Source organism: Haliaeetus leucocephalus, unplaced genomic scaffold, assembly GCF_000737465.1.
Source record: "Haliaeetus leucocephalus isolate CR32 unplaced genomic scaffold, Haliaeetus_leucocephalus-4.0 Scaffold495, whole genome shotgun sequence".
NCBI lineage: Eukaryota > Metazoa > Chordata > Aves > Accipitriformes > Accipitridae > Haliaeetus > Haliaeetus leucocephalus.
The window spans coordinates 2,504,837-2,527,873 of record NW_010972931.1 but is presented as its reverse complement, the minus strand read 5'-3'; the positions used below and the strand labels follow the sequence as shown (position 1 = coordinate 2,527,873).

At 39.1% G+C, this 23,037-nt stretch overlaps 1 protein-coding gene across 1 annotated transcript in view; it reads right to left on the bottom strand.

The window, feature by feature from the left end:
* Positions 1-265: 265 nt before the first annotated feature.
* The window catches only part of MCF2L (MCF.2 cell line derived transforming sequence-like), an 86,693-nt gene continuing 63,921 nt past the window's right edge, over positions 266-23,037 (bottom strand). The window contains exons 11-30 of the mRNA XM_010575633.1: positions 22,410-22,601; positions 22,001-22,192; positions 21,166-21,325; positions 20,947-21,017; positions 19,812-19,888; positions 18,695-18,761; positions 15,045-15,160; positions 14,008-14,077; positions 12,697-12,789; positions 12,443-12,535; positions 10,963-11,088; positions 10,012-10,233; positions 9,342-9,434; positions 8,743-8,821; positions 8,510-8,576; positions 7,073-7,188; positions 1,425-1,552; positions 724-836; positions 494-597; positions 266-360 (exon numbers count right to left, since the gene is read on the bottom strand). Of these exons, the coding sequence (XP_010573935.1) occupies positions 266-360; positions 494-597; positions 724-836; positions 1,425-1,552; positions 7,073-7,188; positions 8,510-8,576; positions 8,743-8,821; positions 9,342-9,434; positions 10,012-10,233; positions 10,963-11,088; positions 12,443-12,535; positions 12,697-12,789; positions 14,008-14,077; positions 15,045-15,160; positions 18,695-18,761; positions 19,812-19,888; positions 20,947-21,017; positions 21,166-21,325; positions 22,001-22,192; positions 22,410-22,601 (2,274 nt within the window). The remainder of the gene's footprint in view (positions 361-493; positions 598-723; positions 837-1,424; positions 1,553-7,072; positions 7,189-8,509; positions 8,577-8,742; positions 8,822-9,341; positions 9,435-10,011; positions 10,234-10,962; positions 11,089-12,442; positions 12,536-12,696; positions 12,790-14,007; positions 14,078-15,044; positions 15,161-18,694; positions 18,762-19,811; positions 19,889-20,946; positions 21,018-21,165; positions 21,326-22,000; positions 22,193-22,409; positions 22,602-23,037) is intronic.

The following is a 23,037-nucleotide window of genomic DNA, read 5'->3' as shown; positions in this document are numbered from 1 at the left end:
GCTCTGCCTGCAGCTTCAGACTTCAGGTCAGAAGCCTCTACAAGACTCTATTTCAAATCATTCAACTTTTATTTACAACTTCACATTCCATGCACTTTTCATTGGGATCTTCTGAGAGAACCTGTAAAAATCACCATGGAAAATACTCAGAGCTGGCAACACAGAACTGGTGGTGGTTCTCCGTTGGAGTCCAATGTCTAAGAACTCTGCACAAAATGACAAACTCCGAATTTTCCTTCCATGGAGGTGGGGTGAAAATTTAATGTTAGCCCTTTATGTCGGAGAAGCTGGTGCTGCTGGCATTGCAGCTATCACTGCAACTTGATGATGTGCTCAAAGCACTGGAGGCAGTGCCCGATTCTGGGAAAGGAAAAGGAAAGAAGAAAACAAAAAAACCACAAGAAAATATGATATGGTGGTTGTTTTTCACAACTTACTTTGATAATAGGAATCTTCAGAGAGACAATCATCTCATCTAAAATAAATAGCCTACCAGAGCTGCTTAAAGATTGAGCTGATTTTGAATTGCCGATGAGCATCAGCAGATTGTTTGCTGGGATCCAACCTTCTTTACCAGTGCTCAGGTTCTTTACATACCTAAAAAAAATATAAAAAATAAAAAGTCAGATTGCTTCACTTGATGCCTTTGAAAGTTTTGCCCTAAACATCTGCCTTCCAAACACAGTTCTGCATAGAAAAATTTCCAAACACAGATCTGCGTACCAAAGTCCATCCTCCCCTTCACGAATCAGTTGAACTAGTTCTCCACTTTTCACTGTAAATTCTTCAGAAACTCCTTTCTCATAATCAGTCACAACTGTGTATTTACCAGGAGTCTAAATGCGTACAGAGGAAAAACATAACAAATTATTTCTGTTGAGTACTTTAAGGTACAAGCTTTTCTTATGAAATGATAGCACTTTTCCCTTCTTTCTCATGTGCGTACATGCTGAAGACAGTGTAAATATACATACTGAGAGGCAGTAAAACTTTGCTGTTTGATTACATGCAATTTCAGTACATGAATTCTCACACCCTGAAAAACATTCAGTGAAATGTTTCCATTACAACAGTTAGTCCAAATCTCTACAACCCCCCCCCCCCTTAAACCCAGCTGGAAAACTAGCGACATGATGTACGTGTGGCAATCTGTTGACATGGTAGCTGAGCATGTCATCACTTGACTGCTGTACTATATGACAGTCTGCAGGTACAAAAAGGCACCGATGGACCTTCTTAAGGTACAAACACAAGGCTGATTTAAGAGAAGGGGATATTTTCCATTGCCCTAGGAATTTTGCCCAGCTGAGGATTTGAAGGCAGACACTTTCCTTTCTGCAAGCTTCAAAAGCATTCCTGTATACTGCCACACACAATGGATCAGTATCATTTGCTTAGCTCAACAGGAAAGCATTTCTGGTTACCAGCTTCATCTCGCCTCCCCCTCCTCCTCCTTCTTCCTCCGCATCTGATGAATTCAGAGGATCTTCAGCACTAGACCAGCCGTCATTTTCTTCAGATGCATCAAGAGAATGAGATGTTTTACCCCAACCTTGGGGAACAAACAGCCAACAGTTAACTTTGCAGCAGTGAGCCACTGGCTGGAAGAAATGTTCTTCCCACTGAAAAGCTCTTAAGTGATCAACATAAACAGGAGGAAAACTGTACACGGGGAAGTTATTACAGCCACTGGGTGAAATTCAGAGCTGGCAAAAGTTGGCCCGTTTCCATCAGAGTAAGTGGAGTTGTGGCAATGCACAGCAGTGAATTTGGCCCTTCGGACTTATAGAGAGGGAAACAGATGGAAAGAATGCAAATTCCCAACCAAAAAGCAGCTATTTCTCTCTTATACAAAGACAAACGGTGGCTAGATACTCTTTTTCTTGGGAGGGGGTAGAAGACAGGAATGTACACTTCATGGGAAGAGGATGAACACACACGGTTGTCACCCAAAGCAACCTAACCAACCTGCTGGAACAAGGGATGGATGTGCATTGCCTCCTTCAAACTGTTGAGCATTTAGAGCTGTCAAGAAATTCAACACAACCTACAGGCACTCTATACTTCACCTGATTAGGCAGCTTATTATTTAAGGGTATTCAGGTTGACACAAGGATACTTAATCACACTGACTTATCTTGGTGTTAAGCCACCGCACCAAACACCACAAGACCAATCTCCTGCCCATCATTTATTGTGAAGCGTTCCTTCTTCTCTCTCAGGATGAAGCATTTCATTTATTTACGAAGCTGAATCACATCCAGAGTGCACAAAATCTTTTCCAAATAAAACTACAGTAAGTTTTCCCAGTGGGATGCTTTTCACTGAGGTCAGCAGCTGCTAATAAATGTGTCGAGCTTATAATGAAAAAAAAGTCATAATAAAAGAGACAAATATTTGTAAGTAAGATTTTGGTTCAAGCCAAATGATAACAACAATAAAACTCAATGAAAAGAATGAAAGGAAGGACAAACCTCCCAACTCTTATGTAACTATTAGTTAAGTTGAGAAAGCACCAGCATTTTTGCTCTTCACTGCTTCTGAGGCATTTGTCGCATGGCTGGTTATGCCAGTGCATTAGGAACAAAACTGAGCATCGTCAGAGTAAAGCCAAAGTAATCTAAGAATCATAGAAACAAATCACACCCAGAGCACACCAAATGGAATGGCACTTTTACCTCACCTGCACTGCTGGATGACCTGCACAAGGTTAGAAGTACTGACCCATTTGGCCCTGTCCAGGGTTAAGAATGAACTTCCATCTGTGAAGAAACTGAGTAATAAATTCCTGCTGTATTCCATGCAAATTCCTTGGAAACTCACATCTTATAGTTGGCTTGTGGGACACAGCTGAAACCCTTTCCATTATTTCCAAGTTAAGAACAATGCAACAAAAGAAAACTTGGTTTGTTTGTCCTAATTATTCCAAGCTCTCATTAGAAACAGGATCAATGAGTTGCACAAGAGAAAAAGAAAGTGAAATCATGGTAATTGCTCTGCCTGTAGCATCATACTCACTGGCCTGCTCATCTGGAACATTTTGGGTAACAGCTCTTTTTCCTCAGGCTCACTCTTTCCGTATATTGTGCTGATGTGGGTAAGAGCAGACCTGCCTGATCCTGCCATAGCAACAGCACTCCTACTCCTCATACAAGCTGGCACTCTACTATTAACAAGTCTGTATAAAAGCCCATCTCATCCTGGGCAGGGAAGGGAAGCGGTCACTATGGTCATATTCACATTAGTTAACTACAGGCACCAAAATTACGCATGCACATTCCATGTGCATGTGTGTATTCTGCATGGTATAACTACAACAGAGCTCCCTATAAAGGCAGGAAAGGTAAGAAAATGGCAGACAGTCTTGAGAAAAGACAAGGTTATGCAGAAATGAGTTTAGATTTGATGGTGCCAGGAAAACCAAGAATTCATTAACTGCTTCTCTTCAGAAATGGGCCCACAGGTTTCTTCACAGAGATACGATCTATCCGCAAGAGGTGATCCTGTCACTAATTCATTTTCCTTGAGCTCACTGTGTTGTAAGTCTGAGTGATACAGCAGCAAAAGGAAATGAGTGGGGGCAAAGCGCTCTGCACTGGGGAGCTGTGACCACCACCTGCTGCAGTTTCACCCTGAAATGCCCAGGTCAGCTGCCTGCTTATCCCTTTTTGAGTTGGGGAAGGAGAAGAGATAAAGTGTCAGAAAAGAGATCAGAAGGTGCAAGACAGAAAGGGGAGTTACTAGATGCTTGAAATTACTTGACTTGGTTTAGTGGTTTCATAAAGTGAGAGGCTGCTGGACAGGACAGCAAATCAGACAAATCTGTTCCAAGGATCCAAGAGTTTACTGTAAATTAAGAATGATCAAGGACTCTCCACCCTGGAAAATTCCAGCATCCATGGAGAAGGCCACAAAACACCCCTTGCTTTCTGATAGCCTTTCCAGGCCCTCAGGATTTCCATGGTACCTGGAGATCTCAGAGGTTTGACTGCTACCTGCAGAAGATTAACCTTGTAACTCCCATATCCACACCTGTGGAGTTTCTGCATGTGTCCGGCCTGGGATTACATTGCCTGCTGCTCAGACAAGGTGAGTGGTGTCGTATAGTCTCCCCAGCACAGCAGCTGAACCTGCATCGTTTCCACAGGTGAGACAAAGACAAAGGCTGTGGAAACCTGGAGAGGAGGAGGATGGTAGGGCTTGAAACAGCTTCATCTTTAGCATAGCATTTTCTAAAAGAGATGGTGGTGGAAAGAGAGTCAGGAAGAGAGGGACTGCTCTCCTTATACTCTCTAGTTGATCAGCCCTAGGGATTTGTACTCAAGCCTCCATCAACAGCCTGGCTAGTTAGAAATGTGTCATTTAACTGAAATGCTTTTCTATTCTTTCCTTGGCTGTGGGTTGGGAGGACAGGGTGGAAAAATTGTGTACTGTTACCCAAAGAAAGATGCAACAGCACTGCGACTACAGTAACAAATGCAGATCTAAAATGGAAATTCCACATGACAGTGATGATCCCTACTCTCACTACAGTACATGAGTTTCGGATTTTTTGGTTTTTTTTTTTTTTTTTCCATTTTTTAAAAGTTAAATCCTCTCCACAAGGGGCACAGTGACAGTAGGATGCTAACTGGAAAACCATGTGTCACAGAGCAACTGGACACCCCTGTAATTCCATTAAACACCCAGCTTCTGGTTATTTCTTCAGCAGAAGATCCCTTCCCCACTGCCCTCTCCTAAAAACTAGTTAGCCATATGCTACTTTATTTGATGCCAAGGTAAAACTTCAAACAGTTGTGCTATCAAAAACAGTATACACAGAAGCTGACAGACCCACTTGGAAAAACTCAACTGCTATCAACACTGCTGCATGCAACAGCACCATATAGGTATTCCCAGCGCTCTGATGTACCATATTACATGAGGGATGTGTGGGTATCTGTGGAGTACAAGATGTGGTATCACTATACCTCTTAAACCAAAAGGAGTTGGGTCACTCACTACTTCATGCCGTTTAGCTTTTTTGTCAGGACTGGTAGGAGAAGCTGCAGGAGGATGAATAGGCAAAAAACACAGAAGAGAGATATTGAAGAACTGGAAAAAAGAGAATAGGTGGATTGCATGCTACATACCTTTGAGTTTACACTGGAAAACAAGTGGATTTCTGTAATCACTCTAATTTTAGCTGTCATCGGTCAATTACAGCAGAAGGAATTAATTATTTACATGTAGTTATTTGAAGATAAATTGACAAATTTATTTTACGGTAATAGATGAAAGTATATGTACACTTTTCCAAATGAACTAGACATCAACTAATTACAATTAATTTCAATTTTAGACAAACACTACCAAATTAAGCAATCATTTTTATATAAATCTAGTGCTACAGCAATACCTGGTCCTGTAAGAAGGATCATTGGCAATGTCTGGCTTTTAGCAGAAGGAGTTGGAGTTTCTGTCAAGGCAAGCATGGGATATTAGTGCTCACCTCATTAGCATTAGATACACAACCCTAGAGCCTCTCCAGAAAGAACTCAAAGGTAATCATGTTTTAAAAAGGCATTCTGAAAAGATGCTTGGAAAAAAAAGAATCATGCTCTTGAACAAGTGCCATCATCTTAATGCAATTCAGACTGTTCAAAGATAGCTGTTCAAAACAAGAAGTGAATGTACCAGTGCAATTACTTGGCAGGAGGAAGCAAGAAAGGTCTCAGACTCCTGTTGCCTGTTTTAGGAAAAAAAGTAGAGACCACTTCTGGAAGCACAGGGAAATTCTTATTTGTTTTTGTATCCAGCAAAACAACATTGTCATACACATTCTGCTGTATTCATGCTTTGGGAGTTCTGTTAGCAAGGATGCTAATATAGAAATATTCTAGAAAACCTTGATTCCTTTTTGCCAAGTACAAGTGCATTTGGGGCAGATCCACTGAAGCTAGAAGCAGGCCAGGTGTCTGATCTGAAGACAACTTTCTTCCTCTAGTTTTCCTACAGGAATAGGACACTATAAACTCCTTCCTTGGCCTTGACAGTGAGACTGGAGGCATTGGAAACCGCACTCCTTCCCTTGCATCTCCAACAGCTCCACTTTTCCCAGCTGCATCTCCCCCTCCCACTCTGGAGCCGGTTTCTCTTGAAATCTCCCTGTCAGGGTCAGTGACTCACGAGCCTATCTTGAACTTAGGAGAACAAGCTAGTGCATACACTGAAAACCTGCTACACTACACACACACACACACAAAGTGATGCTTTAATTACAGCCTTAAACAGAAAACAATCTAGCTTTTTTTTTTTTTTAAATTACCTTTCTGACTTTTGAGGTTAGTAAAGCCCTGCAGTGTAAAGCGCTTTTTTGACAGTACAGAGCATTCTGAGGTAGAGCTAGTGTCATCTACAAAGGAAGAAAGAGACACAGAAAGAAAGGGAAGAAGGCCATGAAAAGATCAAGGCAAAAAAATCGTTTGCAGCCCTGCCAGGGAACCTGCATGTTAGGATGAGAAAGGACAACTGAAAGTCCAGGTACAACAGAAGAACCCAAGTGGCCAGTTGTTCTCACTGTACAGGGGCTTGGACTGCCACCGGTTCAGTAAATAATCTCCATGATGGGAACCAAAATTCATGAGAAAAAAAAAGAAGAACAAATCCAAAAAGAACAAACCCAAAACTCTTCAGAAAGGTAATGCTGGAAATTTATCCAGAGGAAGATAACCCTGAGAAGCTGGGCAGCTCTAAGAGAAGACCTACTGCATACTCAGGCCTCATAATACATAGGTCCCACCTCCTTTTGGCTACCCCTCATTCAAGGTGACTTTGTGCCTGTCCACACCACACCGTGGAATGCAGAAACCCCAAGCTAAGGGCAGATAGGACCAGCACGCTGGTGTAGCGTGGGCAGCTCTTTGTGGGTGGGCTGCCTTAGGGCTAAAAGCAGCAAAGCCCTGCTCGTTCAGATGTAATGCTGCATTTCCCTGCACTACCATGGCTACTCTGCTGGTGGATCTGCCTGTGCATCTGCAGTGCAGGCATGCTCTTTGCAATTGAAGATAACAGTACATACGTGTAAACTCACCTTTGCCTTTCTCAGGGTACTTTGGTGCTACTGCGGTGCCATAACCTTCTAGACTCGTGAGATCAGCTTTTCTCTCCTCCATTTTTTTGGTGTTTCTGATGTGGTTCCGTGAAGGACTGTTTATTGGAAGAAAGTTAAGACAATTAATTGATCTGCAGCAAATTTGGGTCTAAACAGGGGTGATGACCTTTGGTTGTGGGCTGCCTTTTATGTACAGGTATATGGGCTGAAAAACATTTCTTAGCTACTTCCCAGATCATACCTTCCAGGACTGAAGAAGTCGTTGGTGACTATGCATGGAAAGACAATGAGCACGTACAAAGGAGAAAGACTCCCCTAACTGACTGCAACCACACGTACTATGGCAGTGGGAGCTACTGAAAAGACAGCTCAGGACAACTTCTACTCACTCTCAGCTACAGGCACACATTCTGTGCTGACAGATTTCTCCTGAATGTACTAAGAAAAAAAAGAAAAAAAAAAAGGAATAAACTCTGCCCCTTAGAAGCTCTTAACACAGGAAAAGATGAAGGATGAACAAAGAATATAGGCTGGATCTTGCAGTTGGATTCCCATCACAACTCCGATTGGGAATGGAATGGAGAAAGACATCCCACAAATACTATACATCTGGGAAATTCTCCCCGAGTGATACGCAGATGCATAAAACATGCAGGGCAGAGAGCTACTGATACATATTTGAGAGTACACCATATGGGAATGACTGAAAACATGAGCACATGGGCTTAGGGGTATATACACATATCATGAAAAAAAGAGTGAGTAGCAGAGGATTAAAAAGAGGTGTCTGAGAAGGGCAGAACAGCAGGTGGGAGTAGAAAAATATACAGGCTGGTAGGGTGAAGGATAAAAAAACAGGAAAAGAAGAAAAGCTTGACTCAGAAGTTGGGACACTGGAGGAATCAATAAATCAATTAAAAAAAAAACAACAAAAAAACAAAAAAGGAAATTGGAGAAGAACAAGGGACAGAGAAAAGATAATGCCCTGAAGAAGACAAAAAGGAAGATAACATGACATTGGAAAAGGAAGCAAAAAATAATCCAGGTGAAGGAAAAGAACAGAGAAGGAAGGAAAAGGCCGCTGCTCCACATAACTCTCTTATCTGGAGTGTAAAGTACATAATTAGCTGTTCAACAAACAGACCCATAATACCACCAGGATTTTGGCTGGTGCAGAAAATGACTTTTCTGTGTTGCTCTCTATCAGCTGGCAAAGCCCATGTCACTGCTGCTCAGTTTAACAGTTCTGGAGATGTATAAACCCCAAGCTTTACAGCTTTATAGTAGGAAGAGACCTAAAAACCCCCTAAAAGATAAGGACCGGTATTAAGGGATAGGAGTAATGAAGAACTGCAAACTAGATGTATTAGTATTTTTACAAGACAAGCAGGCTAATTTGACAATATACTTACTTACCTTGTACAAGATGATGCTGGTAGAGGTAAACTCTGTGTTTGTTCTAGTGTCCTGTGCTGACTAGCTTCTGTAATGGAGGAAACAAAAAGAACTATTAACATCGATTTGTGTTTTGAGCTTTTCATTTCTACAGTCCTACACAGTGAAGATATACAGGGCAGGTTTTGAAGTTCAAAGAGATTAAAACCCATATATACATATATATATATACATATATCTCCAAAATATTTTACCTCTGCATGCCTGCAGTTGACTTGTCAGCACTTTTCTTATTTCATTTACCCAAGTAGCTTTAACTTCAGGGGTTGGTGCCTACCCGAAAATAAATACAATCAGCCATAAAGCATAGAATACTTATTTCACACAGAGTGGTGTGCCAAAGCACAGCTTTGGAGGAATCCTTCAAAAGGGACAGACAGAGCTCCCTCTCTAGTCCTTCAGCGAACAGAAACTAGTTGTGACAACTGGAACACGCCGAGGTAGAGGCTGTGCACGTGCTACAGTCAAACCCCGGCTCCCAAGCCATCCACTACTCCAGTGAGAGCAATAGTAATGGTGTATACAATATCCTCCATGGATATTGTAAAATGTGATTATTTTTTCCCCCAAAAGACTCTGCAATTGAAATATATTAAGAAACTACCTTATGAATTAATCTGGTGGTGGTTTGGGTTCCCCTCCGCTCCCGTTTTTTTTTTACATTTCCTCATTACTGTCTATTAGTGATTTAACACAGGAAGAAAACTCCAGATCTTCTTAGGGTTAGACTCCCCCCTGCCCTGTCTTTTCGCTCTCCTTTTTATTTTTCTTAATGTAGTGGCATGTTATTTACCTGTATAATGTAAACTTCTTCCCTTGCATTATACCAGATTTCAAATTTTTTTGCATCACCTTTGACATTTTCTGTTATTCCAACTGCTGCCATCTGGAAGCAAAGAGAACAGAAGCTGACCTACCACATTGCAATTACGGTAACAACAGAAACAGGCAGCTACTGGTATTCTTTGATACCCTATTTCTGAAAAGGAAAATCGCATCTTGCTTCTTGCTGAAGGAAAAGAATAGCCAATAACATATGATCTGCATGTTGGACATCAGGGATTTAGTGCTTTGTATCAGCTTGGCTACCTTGGAGGGAAGAAAGGTTTCCGTACATTAAATTGAGGCTGACCCACGAGATGTCTCTTAAAATCCAGACCACCAAATCTTACATCTATTTTACACTACCCTGCTCTACATTTTCTTTGTGGTTAATATAACTGACACTCAGCTAGACTAGTATGGTTTGGATTTTCTCAAAGGGTGATCTCCTGCCCACCATCTCTCTAACAGACAGCAACACAAAGTAACACAGACCTGCAGCACCAGTTAGGTTTGCCTGAAAGAGCAAAGTTCCCAGTGCCAAACCGTAACACAGCTTCACAGACAAAACACTAGAATGTTGTATTACTGCAGGCTAAGCCCTCAGTACCTCGACCTTGCTGGACTGCTCGGTGTCTTACATTTAAGGAGTGTTTGTAGCTATAAGAAGGCGCTTTCTCGTATCCCTCTCCATTTTCTTCTCGCTTTTTACAGAACAGCACTGCTTTCTCGTGGAGGAAGAGGTGTCGCTGCATTGGCTTGAAGCGTGCCAAATCCTTCACCTTCGAGTGACCCTTTTTATGATCAGTCCAGACATTGAAGGATCCCTGCATTAAAAGCTTGCCCAGCTCATTCAGGTTTCCCTGGAACAAAAAAAAGCGATATGTATAACTACAGAGAGATAACATCAGACTAAAACACATACTCTGAACAGGTCTTCACAAGTTCTGTTGTTCCAAGTGATCTCTCACATCAGTGTTCATGTTGGGTTTTGAAACATAATAAAAATAAAGTCAGTGTTGGATTTTTACACATAGTTTTCTCTCCCAACGCTGTTCAGGCAGTATTTTACAGTCAAGAGTACCAGTAGCAGACGTACAGAGATCTACCCATAGAGAGAGGGGGAGGCACAATACACATACTTGGTTGCTTGGGGTTTTTTTCCCAAACTCTGCTCCAAAGCTGCTTATGTTGTGTTTCAGGGTTTTTTTTTTTTTTTGTTTGGTTTGTTTTTTTTTTAACTGGAAGTTTTGGGTGTAATTTTACACACAGATATAAAAACTTAGGAGCAACTCCCATTTGGCAAGTAGCCTAAACCTCTTTGTGATGATTTTCAGTTTCTAATTCAGTGTCAAGTAGATCAAAGAAAAAAAACTTGGGTAGATGGAGCAAAATATTATTCATAGCAGGAAAAACTTCAGAAGAGTATAGAGAGATCCATTTTCCATTATTTTCATTACACAATTCAGTATAAAGGCACCTTTTGTAAAACATTCTCCTCATTATTAGTACACAGTATAGGGTATGCTGTACATATATATAAGAAATAAATGAAAAGAAATTAAAAAGTAAGTAAAAATACTGTTACTCACATCATAGCCTGTAATGGCTATCTGGTGCATAGAATCATTAACGGCTTTGAGAATACCCAATATAGAAGTTAATGCCTCCTGAAGATCTTCAGCACCTTCACAGTTCTTACTGTACTTCAGCATTTCCTGAGCAGGCCGGGAATGACAACATACTTAGCTTTGGAAACAGTAGGGACTAGAAATGTTCAAATTTTAACACTGAATTTGGGCTATGTTTTTAAAGTTATCCAGTAAAGTTTTATACCATATAATCTAGTGGGTTAAATACTGGCTGGAATTCAGAAGACCCTGAAGTTTTACTTCTCCTCTCTGCTGCTAATTAGCCAAACGTATTTTGTTCATCTACAGGTTTTGTAAACTCTACCTAAGAATTTTACAAGACTAACTTTGCAAACATTTTTTTCATCACAATTGCTAACTCCCCCCCAACCCAAAACACCCACAACCCCAAAACAAACAAAAAAAGGATATTGTTTATATCTGTTACTTTTTAGAAGAGAACAAATGTAAAACCAGGCAAATTTCATTTATTATTTGAATTATGGTGAGGCCTGGGATGCTAGTAACAGACTTAAACTTACTGCACTGAGCATTGTCTACACATTTAAAAAGGCATTGCTTCTCCAAAGGGCTTATTGGTGAAGCTGCATCTTCCAATTTGATCCAGATAAACATAGCTGCAAGTTCACGTGGAATCCTCCCGACTTCACAGTATGAGAATAAGCATTTACTCATGGACTGCAGGCAGTAAAGATACTTTAAATCAAAAACCTTTCTAATACTCCTCTCTTTACACAACCTTAATGTAATTAATTCTTTAAAAGCTGTTAAATTCAGCTCAGTTTTAACTCAAGAGTAAATTTGGTCCGAGGCAATTTTTTTAAACTACTGTTAAATACAATTATTGAAACATGTCTATGTGGGAAATACTTCTTACTTCAAACATGGCAAAACCTTATACAATAATTTAAAAATTTATGATAGTATATAGCTCTCATTTTGCTCTCTCAGCATAGCATGTTTAAGTAAATCACAACAGCATCCTTCATAAAAACACCATACAGTGCTCTCAGTCAAGTACATTTCCTAGAACACAGCAACAAAAATTCCTGCAATATGGATGAGGCAACTGTAACTGAAGAGTAACAAGTACTTCAGATACTCTCTTTTCTTTGTTGCAAAGGTTTCTTGGTCCTTCTCCATTTCCCCTAATCAACTTTTCATTCTTCTCTTCAGCAGAAATATAAGGGCAAAAGTAGTTATGCAAGGTGTCTCTGTAACATTTGCCTGCCTACTAGCAGCTTTTTGTCTGGAAAAGAAGAGAACCGAGCTGGAAGTTGATAGACTGGAATTTGTCTCTGTTATGATTTATACATCTGTCTGGTAACTTTTAGGTTTCTCTCCAGCAGGCTGAGAGAAGCAGCATTTAAAAAACCAAATACACAAAACGTACTTAGCATTATAGTTTAGTAACACGTACCTTTAGCAGTAATTGGTATTTGGTTATTCTTTGAACGGGTTTCAGCAAGTATGAGTCCAAACTGAGCTTGTGATCGAGTTTCCTTTGACATTCCTGTAATCAGTGTTGGATTTCATCAGGACATTAATCAATATTTTTGTTATTTGTTCTTGAGATGATTAAATAAAGACAAAAACCCAAACCAACCAACCAAAAAAACCAAATCACAACAAAATGAAAACCACAATTATTTTAGAGATTTCAAGGCAGCATACCTGAAAGAATACAGAATCTGAAAACTGCCTCCACAAACTTTCAGATCGAGGTTTATTTTGACAGTATTTTTCATAAATCTGGAAATCTTCCATCTGAAATTGGTGAGAGAAACAAAAGGTTAATAAATTCTTGTGACTTTAATAGACAAAGCTCATATGAATTTTTTTCCATAATCAATAAGGCTACGAAAAATCAACAACAAAAAAATGCAATTCCTTGAGGTATCCCAAGCAAAAAAACAAATATTCAAGATCACTGATTTTATAATGGCTACTAATTTTGTACTTGGGACATCAGAATAAAATGTTCCTGTTAATTTTTGCTTCAGTTGAATGTTAGGTACCTTACGAAGCAGCACATATTATATTTACAAATATATTTCTATTACAATATGAAAAATACTTCTGTGAATGCCCAACCATGAGTCCCTCTGTGCAACTGTTTAAAAAGTCTTTGCCCTTTTTTCCTTATACATTTTCATTTTATGAATGTGTTTTTCACTGGAAGTTGCACCAAGGTAGACCAAGCGCTTTGTTGCCCCTTTCAACTTCAGCAACTAAATAGCATGAGTTCAGACTTGTTGAAAGCAAAGGGAAATAATACTGTTGAAAATGCCATAGCAACTATAGATATAAAGGAAAGACTAGGTAGAAAATCAGCAGGCACAAAAGTACCTCTCTCGGTCCTTCAGTTTTAGGAAACGGCATCTCCATGGATGTAGCCAGTAAACAGAAAGGGGAGGGAGGGCTCCTCCCAGGACTTCAGAGCATCAATAGGTAGTAACAACAGGAGACTGATTTCCATAAACAGATTCTTATTTAGCCTTTAGTACACTACAGGTGAGACTCGCTGTTTAATAAATCCCAATTTAAAAAGTTTAATTCTGTCATAGCTTTCTATGTTGAGAATAAAAATATTTTTTTGGAACTTACTCTGTTGAGGTGTACTCTTTAAAGAGAACAGAAAAGAAAACAACAACAACAAAATCCAGTAAAGAAATCTAACCAAGTAAAGCAATCCTTTATAGTGATGTGAAATGATGCAGTACATGACTCCTCTCATGTTTTCCTAACCGTCACTGTCATAAAGCAATTTTCTTTCAACAAGGTAGTAGCTCTTTCTAACACAATTAATTACCCCACACAGCAGAAAATATCCCCAACTCTCAATTAACATCTACATTCTCAACCTGTTACCTGTTCAAGACAAGCAAAGGGGATGTGGTGGCAATTACTACATGAAAAAATCACTCATATGTTACAGTCCTAGGGGGGCTTATGAACAAAATACCAGCAAAAGATGACACATACCTGATCCAGAAAGCACCGTCCTACTAGTTCTGGGAATTCTACGTAGTTTTCTAGTTCTCTCAAGAATATTCTATGAGGAAGAAGATTTTCTTAGAGCACATGTTAAAAAAGCTGCAGTAATTGTTCACATTCCTGCAATTTGTTTTCTTAACTTTTGGAAACAGAGTTGTAATTCTGTACTACAAAACTAAACAAAACTCTTCTAGATCATGTATTTAAAAAGGGATAGCAAATTAAACAAAACATTCTGACCAATTTGTTTTAGCATACTATTGCTACAACTGAAATCAAATATGATTGGGGAGGGAAGGGGGATTTTGTTTCCCTGCCTTATGTATTCAGCAGCAGGATTTGTACGGTTTGAAGTGTTTGGTTTTTCCTTCCAAATACTACCAAACACCACAAAGCAAACAAAGTGACCAAATCCGACCTCCCCAAACCAAAAAAGCCCACCCCAAAAGATCAGTGACAAAACTTCCAGTCTAGTTTTGCCTGAATAAGAAATAACTATTTAATGTACTTAACTTCTCTTGAAAATACTTCTCTCTTCTAACAATTTAAATATTATCCTGTGAAGAAATAGCTCTCTAGCAGCAAGGATTCAAACTTCAGAGAGAGGTCACTCAAGTATAAAATTAACCAGCCTCAATCAGATGTAAGAGTTGAGAATTTAATTTGTGGTTTAGAAAAATAATTTACTTTCCATAGCAAATTTCATAAAAAAATAAAAGAAACTCAAACCCAAACAAACCTTGCTTTAATTGGCTAGTAACCAGATCCCAGTACCTTTCTTCAGGAAGAGGACCACAATGCAAAATTTTGCCAGTGTACTGCAAACATTTGAATAAAGTTTCACACAGCTTTGCTCATCTTTTATAGATATTTTGCTTTTCCTCTACTATGTAATATGAACTTTCACGTGCCAGATAGCCAAGTGGGACTCAGTAAGGATCTTTTAGCAATTTAAATCAGATTAAAAGAAAGAGTAAAAGAATCCCATCCAAATGCTATTTTTAGATCTGAATGCAAATCCTCACCTGTTGTGAAAGTGATAAATTTCTTCCATATTCCCAAACAAGATATCCTTCTTATTTTGGAGTTCTGGTGAAATGAGATGAGCCATTAAGGGGTTGTCCATCTCTGCAGCATAACCCTGCAACACAGGAGAGAAGCGCACTGATTATCTCCCATTAATTGCAGTGTTTATCTCTCTCTGACAAGGCAGTCTGCCTGCAGCCTGACAGACAGCAAAGAGTGAGCTCAGTATTAATCATGAAAAAATATACAAATTCTGTTTTTCCATCAGTCCAGTAAAACACACCTATAGTCTTTAGAAAGACACTTCAATAATTACTGCAATTTTAGCTAAGCAAGGATAAAACAAAGTTTGCAATCATTTACACCAAGCAAAGGCTATGCATTCCCATACTGCTTACAAATTATAGCTCATACTTCTTCTGTTAAGACTTTACACATCTGAGTTTAAAGCCACAATTCCAGTATGCACGCAAACCTTCATGCCAGTCTTAGCTATTAGTACGAAGGAACAAGCTGACCGTAGTTATTTCTGCAGGTAACAGAAACCATTAAGCTGCAAGTTCTATCTTTAAGACATTTTCATTAGCTTTGGTACCAGAGTCATAACTTTACATTCTGACATCTTCCATTTGTCATATAAGGCCACATCCTCTTTATCTGGCACAAATAAGGAAAAGAGAACACGCAGGTGGCTTTAGCCCAGGACCGTTCTCCTCTGGTCCTGAGATCACTAATCTGCGGTCTCTCAAAACACTAAAAAACCCCCAAACAACCTCCCCAAAACCCCAAACCCAAACAAAAACACCCCCAACCAATCAATCAGAAAAACTGCAGGAATACTCTAGTACCTGTATTGTAAGCAGACTTCTTAATGTAAGTAGATTTTTTAGTGTACAGGCACTGAAGGAAGATGATGAGACCTACTTTAGATTTGGATTAAATTTCTTGCTCTCCTCTTTTTTTTTTTTTATAAACACAATTACCATGGACAAGGTTATCGCTGCATTAGTGACACTGATTATAATAAACTGCACTGAATTACAACAAACTGGCAAATTAAATTAAAAGATAAGCAAAAGTGCACCTACAAGTGAGATTTTCAATTTCAAAGTGATGTCCAAACTACAAAAAGTAGGAGAACTAGCTGATAAAGTCAGCTAGCCTGAAGAATTCAAGCATTTGAATAGGACAGCAATTAGGTGTTGTGGGTTTGGTTTTTTTTTTTTAATCAGTAACATTCCTTTAAAAATCTGGGTATTTTTTCCTCAAACACCACAAAAAAGAAAAAACAATGGTATAGGCAAAGATGCTGTAGCTCATAGATAGCTAACCACTGATCCAACTCTCATATCTCTCCCACAAATAGGAAAAATGCAGAGTCTGAAAGAGAGGGGGAAAGAAAAAAAAAAAGCGGTACAGCCTTAAAAAAGAAAAATAATTTACGTAAAATGGAGTTAAAATAAATTAACAGGGAAAGAACTGCAGCCACCATGCAGTTTAGATGCTGTGAAGAGATGCATGAAGAGAACAACTCATTTCCACTTGAAGTGAAGATGTTGCTGAACATATCAGCAAAGCAGCATTGGCATAAAGAAGGGGTATCTAACCCACCTGAAGTGAAAACAAACCTGACAGAGCTCAGTGCTTTGGATTCTGAAAGAACAAAAGCATGAAATCCATACATTGACAAAACACTTTTGACAATTTTTTTTCACTTCAGGCTGACGTAATACTTATTTTAAAAATTTAATATAAAAAAAAACCCTTCATGTTTTACTACCTATGCAGTACTTGTGTTTTAAGAAAGGAGAGGGAAAGCTACTCCATGCAGCCACAGGGATCATTTAATCTTACTTTGAGAATATATAAGGCTTTGCTTAGTCTTCCATTTGAAAGCTGTTCTAAAAGCATCAAAGTAAACGGAAAAAGGAGGCGAATACAATACCTAAAAAGAGACTAGACCAATATTTTTCCCCAATAAAAACTACTAGATTTCACAGACTAAAGTGGGATGACCATGGTTATCAATGAAAGGAAAACTATCAAGCTCAGATAAAAGCAGCTGTAGCAGTTTCCCAATAATCAATGTTGGGAACTACCTTGTTTTTTTCTGTTGGAATCCTTGGCAGAGAGCAAATGCATGGCAATTAAATATGGCATAATAATAGGAGACACTGTCCATACAGAGGAGTATCAGGTTATTTTACAGGAAAAATGGGAAGATTAATAGAACAGGAGAAACAAAGGAATCAGGAGAATAGCCAGAACTATGGATTAATAACTAGAATTAGTCAAAAGCTGGAAGACTGCCACTGAACCATACCTCAGCAAGGATCTGATCCAGAATTACTGTTGGCAGTCCCAATCACCCAAGTTCAAGAGAGATGAATCCCAAACCGCCAGGAGGCAGAGAATTGTACCTGGCATGGTCAGAGTACTGGAGAGTCTATCACATTGGCAGAAAACCAAGACAGCTTGGCCTAGCAGGACAAGGGTTGCACTATACTCTATGCAAAACAAGAGTAATACCAGAGGAATAGAAAGATTCTGCAACAACCCTCCAAGCAGCAGCAGTAAGGACCAAAAACCCTCCACCTATTCGAGTCTTGATTTTATGAAGAGAACAAAAGCAGAGAAAAACATGGTCCTTAGGTCCACTCCAGACCTACCTTGCTTTATTACCACACATCAGATGCGACTATCCTACTATCATCAACACTTCCTAGCACTTGGACTGGACCCAGGACTTAAATGCTATGGGAAGCTGAGCACAAACTAGGCAAAAGCAAGACCAGAGTTCAAAACCCTCATACAGTACTCTTACTTGAAAGTATGTACTCAGAAATTATCACTCCCAGTCCATAACTTAAGACAGATCCTTTTCAGGAGCTTAACATTGGAATGGACACCAAGAGTACCCACTTGGCTCAATTCCATTTAATCCTGATTAAAATAATTCAACCTCAGTTACCTGCAACTTCTTCATCTCCTACAGTCAAATTGAACTACAACAAAATGACTTGCCCATGTCTGAAGACTTAACAAACTTGAGGAACACCACAGAATACAGCAACGTATTTCTACAAGCAACTCAGCAGGACTGCCTCCACAAGCATGGAGCAAAGGGAACACCTTTGTTTCCTTTACAATTTCAAATGAAGATATTATTATTACAAGGCACCCTGTTCCCACAGTTGTACCCAAGACATTTGGAAGATCACTTAAAGATATGCAAAGAGGGACACAAGAAACAAATTCTCTCCTCTGACACAAGATTCCTTCGACACAGATTCACATTCCTGTGTGACACAGGACCTTCCTGGAATTGACACAAGACTCTGGAATGAACTTTTGCAGGAATTAATGATCATTACAAATCTCACTATGTTCTACCTAAATAGTTAGGCATATCTTATTTTCTGCCCGATTTGTGTTTTCTAATACCAAATCCTAGTTGCATGAATATTTCTAGAAAAAAATTGCACATTCCCACATCTGTGAAAATACGATGAGATAGGAGAGATGTAATGATCACACTGCTTGACAAGACAAGCAGAGGCATTACAATGATAAGGAAAGCATAACAGCATCCCTGAAATGGAAGAGGTAAATAGATTTAGTAACAGCCGCAGTGAAATTTAATCTTTACCTCAAGAACACACAGAAGTTCTTCCACATATGCTCGTTCAGTCTCAATAAGTTCATTCATTACATGCCTGTAGACAAAGAATGACAATTAAGGCACGTCTATTCACTTATGCAAAGTAATGAGGCAACATTAACTTTGTCTGTGTTTCTACTTTACTTCAGACAATAAGAGAACAATTTCCAGGTAATGGAAAACATGATGTTTCATAGATATTTCTGTCAACAGTTTATATATCCTTATTGAGAAGCACGTATTTTTAAAACATTTTAAAATTTTTGAAAATGTGTTTAAACAGCAGAAAAGTAAAATCTGGCATTTTAAGTGCTGTAGTAAATGAATTGAAGCAGTGAAGCATTTTATCATTGTACATACAAGATCTGTTTATGCTGTGTTTACAAGTATTACAGGAGCTGGAGTTAGAGCTGCATAGGATTATCAAATACAGTCTTAAAGTTACACCAGCCATTTTAAATTAGAGGCATTTAGGACACACTTTAGATATCATGATGCTGCTTTAAGTTTGATTTCCCTAATGGTCAAGCAAGCATGCTTCCCTCCAGCCCCCTCCCCTTGTCATTTTGTACGATTTAACATGTGGTTGTAACAGTGAAAAGACAGAAGTATCCAGTTTACAGGTAGAAATGCAAGCTCTGCTATACACACTGCAGGTGGTAATAAGTTATTTTTTGAATGTAAGTGGTGCTGTTTAGTTTTTATACAAGAAAGGTTTTTTTGTAAGATTTATCAAAACAGGGACTAAAAGGAGTGAAATAAAAAGACAAAGTCTTCTGAAGCACGGAGACCAAAACCTCCGATAGATTTATAGGAGGCTTATTATGCAAAACTGTCATCTCTGAAATGAAAATATGTAGTTATCCTGCCATAGCATCACCTTGCTGCAGCAAAGCTGAGGTCTGGTACTACATAAGCTATAAATAATGATGCAGACAGACTGAGATGTCTTCCTCTGTGTACAGAGCATATTCAATGCATTTCAAAAAGCACTGAGGCTTAATTCAGAGAAGCATACTTGTCTTATCAAATCCTTGGCCGAACTCAGCCTTTGCTGGAACCAAGTCAGAGAAAAAGCATTTTTTGTTTATCAAAATATACTTACTGCCGTAACACAGCTAGGTTTTCTTCATCATCCATTGTAGATCCTCCTCTGCTTTGATGGAGTTCAGTCATTTCACTCTAAAGAAGAAAACAAACAAAAAACAACAACAACAACAAATCATCACAGCATCACAGATGGGGGAAAACACTTTAAAATACAGAGCTTTGCACCCAGCTCTACTTGCATGCGTTTCCACAGGAAAGACTGTACTCCATTAAAAATGAAGGCAATTTGCAAGAATGCTGCAAAAAAATCCAAGTCAACCTGAAGGTCTTGAAGCACACAAGAACATTTAGACACAGGGAGTTTTCCATGAAAGGCCAGCTTAGAAAAGACCGTGGTTCGAGGCCCCTTTCCAGGAACACAACATCAGAGCATCAGCATAATCTTGGAGGCAACACTGGCCTTAGTCTGTTTTTCAAGCTAAAAATGAGGTACTGTACTAACTTTCTGGTAACTTCCTAACTTGACACAGAAGTTCACTCTTAGAACTTCTACTGTAATGGTTGACCTAATTACAGCTTGCTGAAAAAAGTGAGAGGTTCTGCTTTCAGTCCCCCCTTGAACTAACCCTTTGCTCCAACTGTTGTCCCTACTTGTCATGTGGTCCTGCCTTCCTCCTCGCATTGTCTTTTGCTGGACCTTGGCTGAGTTGATTCAACTCTCTAACCCAGTGGGAAACTACTTGTTTCTGTTGCTGCTGTCAGGTTACTTTCCTTGCCGGAGGCAGGGCAGGAAGACCATCCCCACTTGGGAATGGCAACCCATTAGGTCAGGTGAAGCTGTCTTGGAGCCAACGACAACTACCTCTTCACTTTCACCAGTTTTAAGAGTAGCCAATTACTACTGGCAAATAATAAATGCTTCCTGTTCATAGATTTTATATTTTGCTGCCCCTAACATTTTTCCTAATATAGGCAACTATTTACTTTACCTTCCCTTATACCCAGCCCAGCCACAAAGCAGCCTCTATTTAAACCAGATGACTGCTTCACCAGAATTACTTTGATAGGGGCAATACCATCACTTTTTCAGTGGAATTGCCTCATCCTTCTTGAGGTTCCTGAATATTCTGTTGTATTATGACTTTCTCAAGCAGTACGTGCATGAAAAGCGCAAAGAAAAAAAAAACTACCTTTCCTCTTCTGCAGTTTACTCTCCGAAGCGCACTGCTTTCCGAGTTGGATATGTATTCTCTTTGAAGACCTAAGCATGTAAACCAGAATCAAACAGCAGTTAGAACTTGAGCAGATCTGACACAGATGTTTGTGCAACCACAAATTACAGCTGAAAGTTTCTTTAAGTTTCTCAGCATAGCACAAAAAATTAGTTACAGGCTACTACAGTTACTTACCTGGAGAGGTACAAGGAGATTTTACAAAGGCTTCAGGTCTTGGTGCAACTGGCTGAACAGGACGTGTCTGCTTAGCTGCCAGTTTCTTAAGACTTACTTGTCTCTTTTGAAACATTTCTTCCATACTTTCTTGCTTCTGAAAAACCTTTTGCACATGCTCCTACCGTTGCCACAGAAATAAAAATCCTTGTCAGAGACCTATCAACAAGCTACACTGCCATTTACAGCACATTGATCTGAAATTGCGATTGTTTTTAGACCATGTATAAAAATATTACCCTACTCTTCACTCCTAACAAGGCATAATTTACAGTCAACTTAAAAATTGGAACATTACTTTATAAAACATTTTGTGTGCTTGCTGTAGAGAAACCAATGGGGTTCAGGTTTCAATTTAAAAAAAAAAAAAGTAGGGAAAAGTTTTTTGACAGTGTCTCATGGTTCTGTTACATGAAGAGATCAACCAAGAGGAAAAGGAACATATTCTCAAGTACTAAAAAAAAGCAGTTACAAAGCAGAAGTCATACAAATATCAAGGACAGGCACATTCTTGCTACATAAAAAAGATATTTCCAATACTCACTTGGGAGAATTTTTTTTTAAAAGCAATCCTACTATCTGACAAATTGAAGTAGTTATTAAAAGGCTCTGAAGCCCCTGATGCTTATCCAAAGATATGACAGGACTAGCACCTCAGGTAGAGAAATGTGTTGGCTTTCCAGTTCCCCAGTATAACTCCTAGTACCAATTATTTAGCTTTATCAATGGCCATGCAAGAGAGCAATTCTAAAATTAACAAATGAACTCATAGATACACATAAATGTCTTCTGATACCTTTAGGTCCTCATTGAGGATGTGTGCATACTCTCTGTAAATTTTATTCAACTCCTTGATTTTATTGCCTGCACCAGTGTCCAGGAATTTCTCGATCTCCTGTAATGCTGATTCTGCACCATCCTGAGACTGACACTTATCTACCGGCTGCGAAGCCAGCAAATAAATTCCTTCATCGCACCACTTCAGAGCCTAGAAACAGAGAGAAGAACAGGCTCAGAATGCAGCGATATCAGCATCAAACACTAAGAGGTCTAAACCATTTCATACTTCTACTTGTCATGTATTTAGCTATTTAAGGAGAAAACTTCCAGCACACCCAGATATTTTTACCTGCTGTTATGACAACTGCTTGACTGAGGTTTTAGCAAACAAGATGGGAAACAGAACTGTTCCATACAAAATTTACCTTTTCTAGTAAGCCATGCAGTTCTAGAGATTTGTTAAGAAGATTCCTCCTCCGTTCTGTCTCAGTAGTGAAGGCATCACAGAGATGATGAAGTTCACTGCATTTTGGAATAATGGAATCCACAGCATAATGATTGCTTTGAATAAAAGCATCACCCTCTGAGGCTAGCATTCTGGCTTTTGCTACAGTTTCCTAAGAAAGCAAGCATTGATTTAGGTACATCTTTCCTTGGGTCAACATCAGTGAAAAAAATTAAAAATTATACCATTTGTTTTTATGCAGTAAAATACACATGTTGATAAAGAATACATCTTTAGTTAACGGGTGCCTTGCTTAATAAATCGAAGTGATTTCTTGTCTTCCCAGATGCCCAAGAACTTTTAATGCCCCCTTCTTTACTGTATCAGAGTACTTCAGAAACATTAATGAGTTTAATCATATGCCTCCCTGTGAAGGAACGACTGTTGTCTTTCTGTGCCTTAGTTAGTCAGCAGCATGTTTGTATGCGTACGTATGCAATTTGGAGTACAGCAGCAATAAGAACCCAAATTAAAAAATACCTAACACCGGCACCTCAGCCTCAAGAGCAATGACCTTATTTATAGAGCTATCTATTTTATTGTGAAGT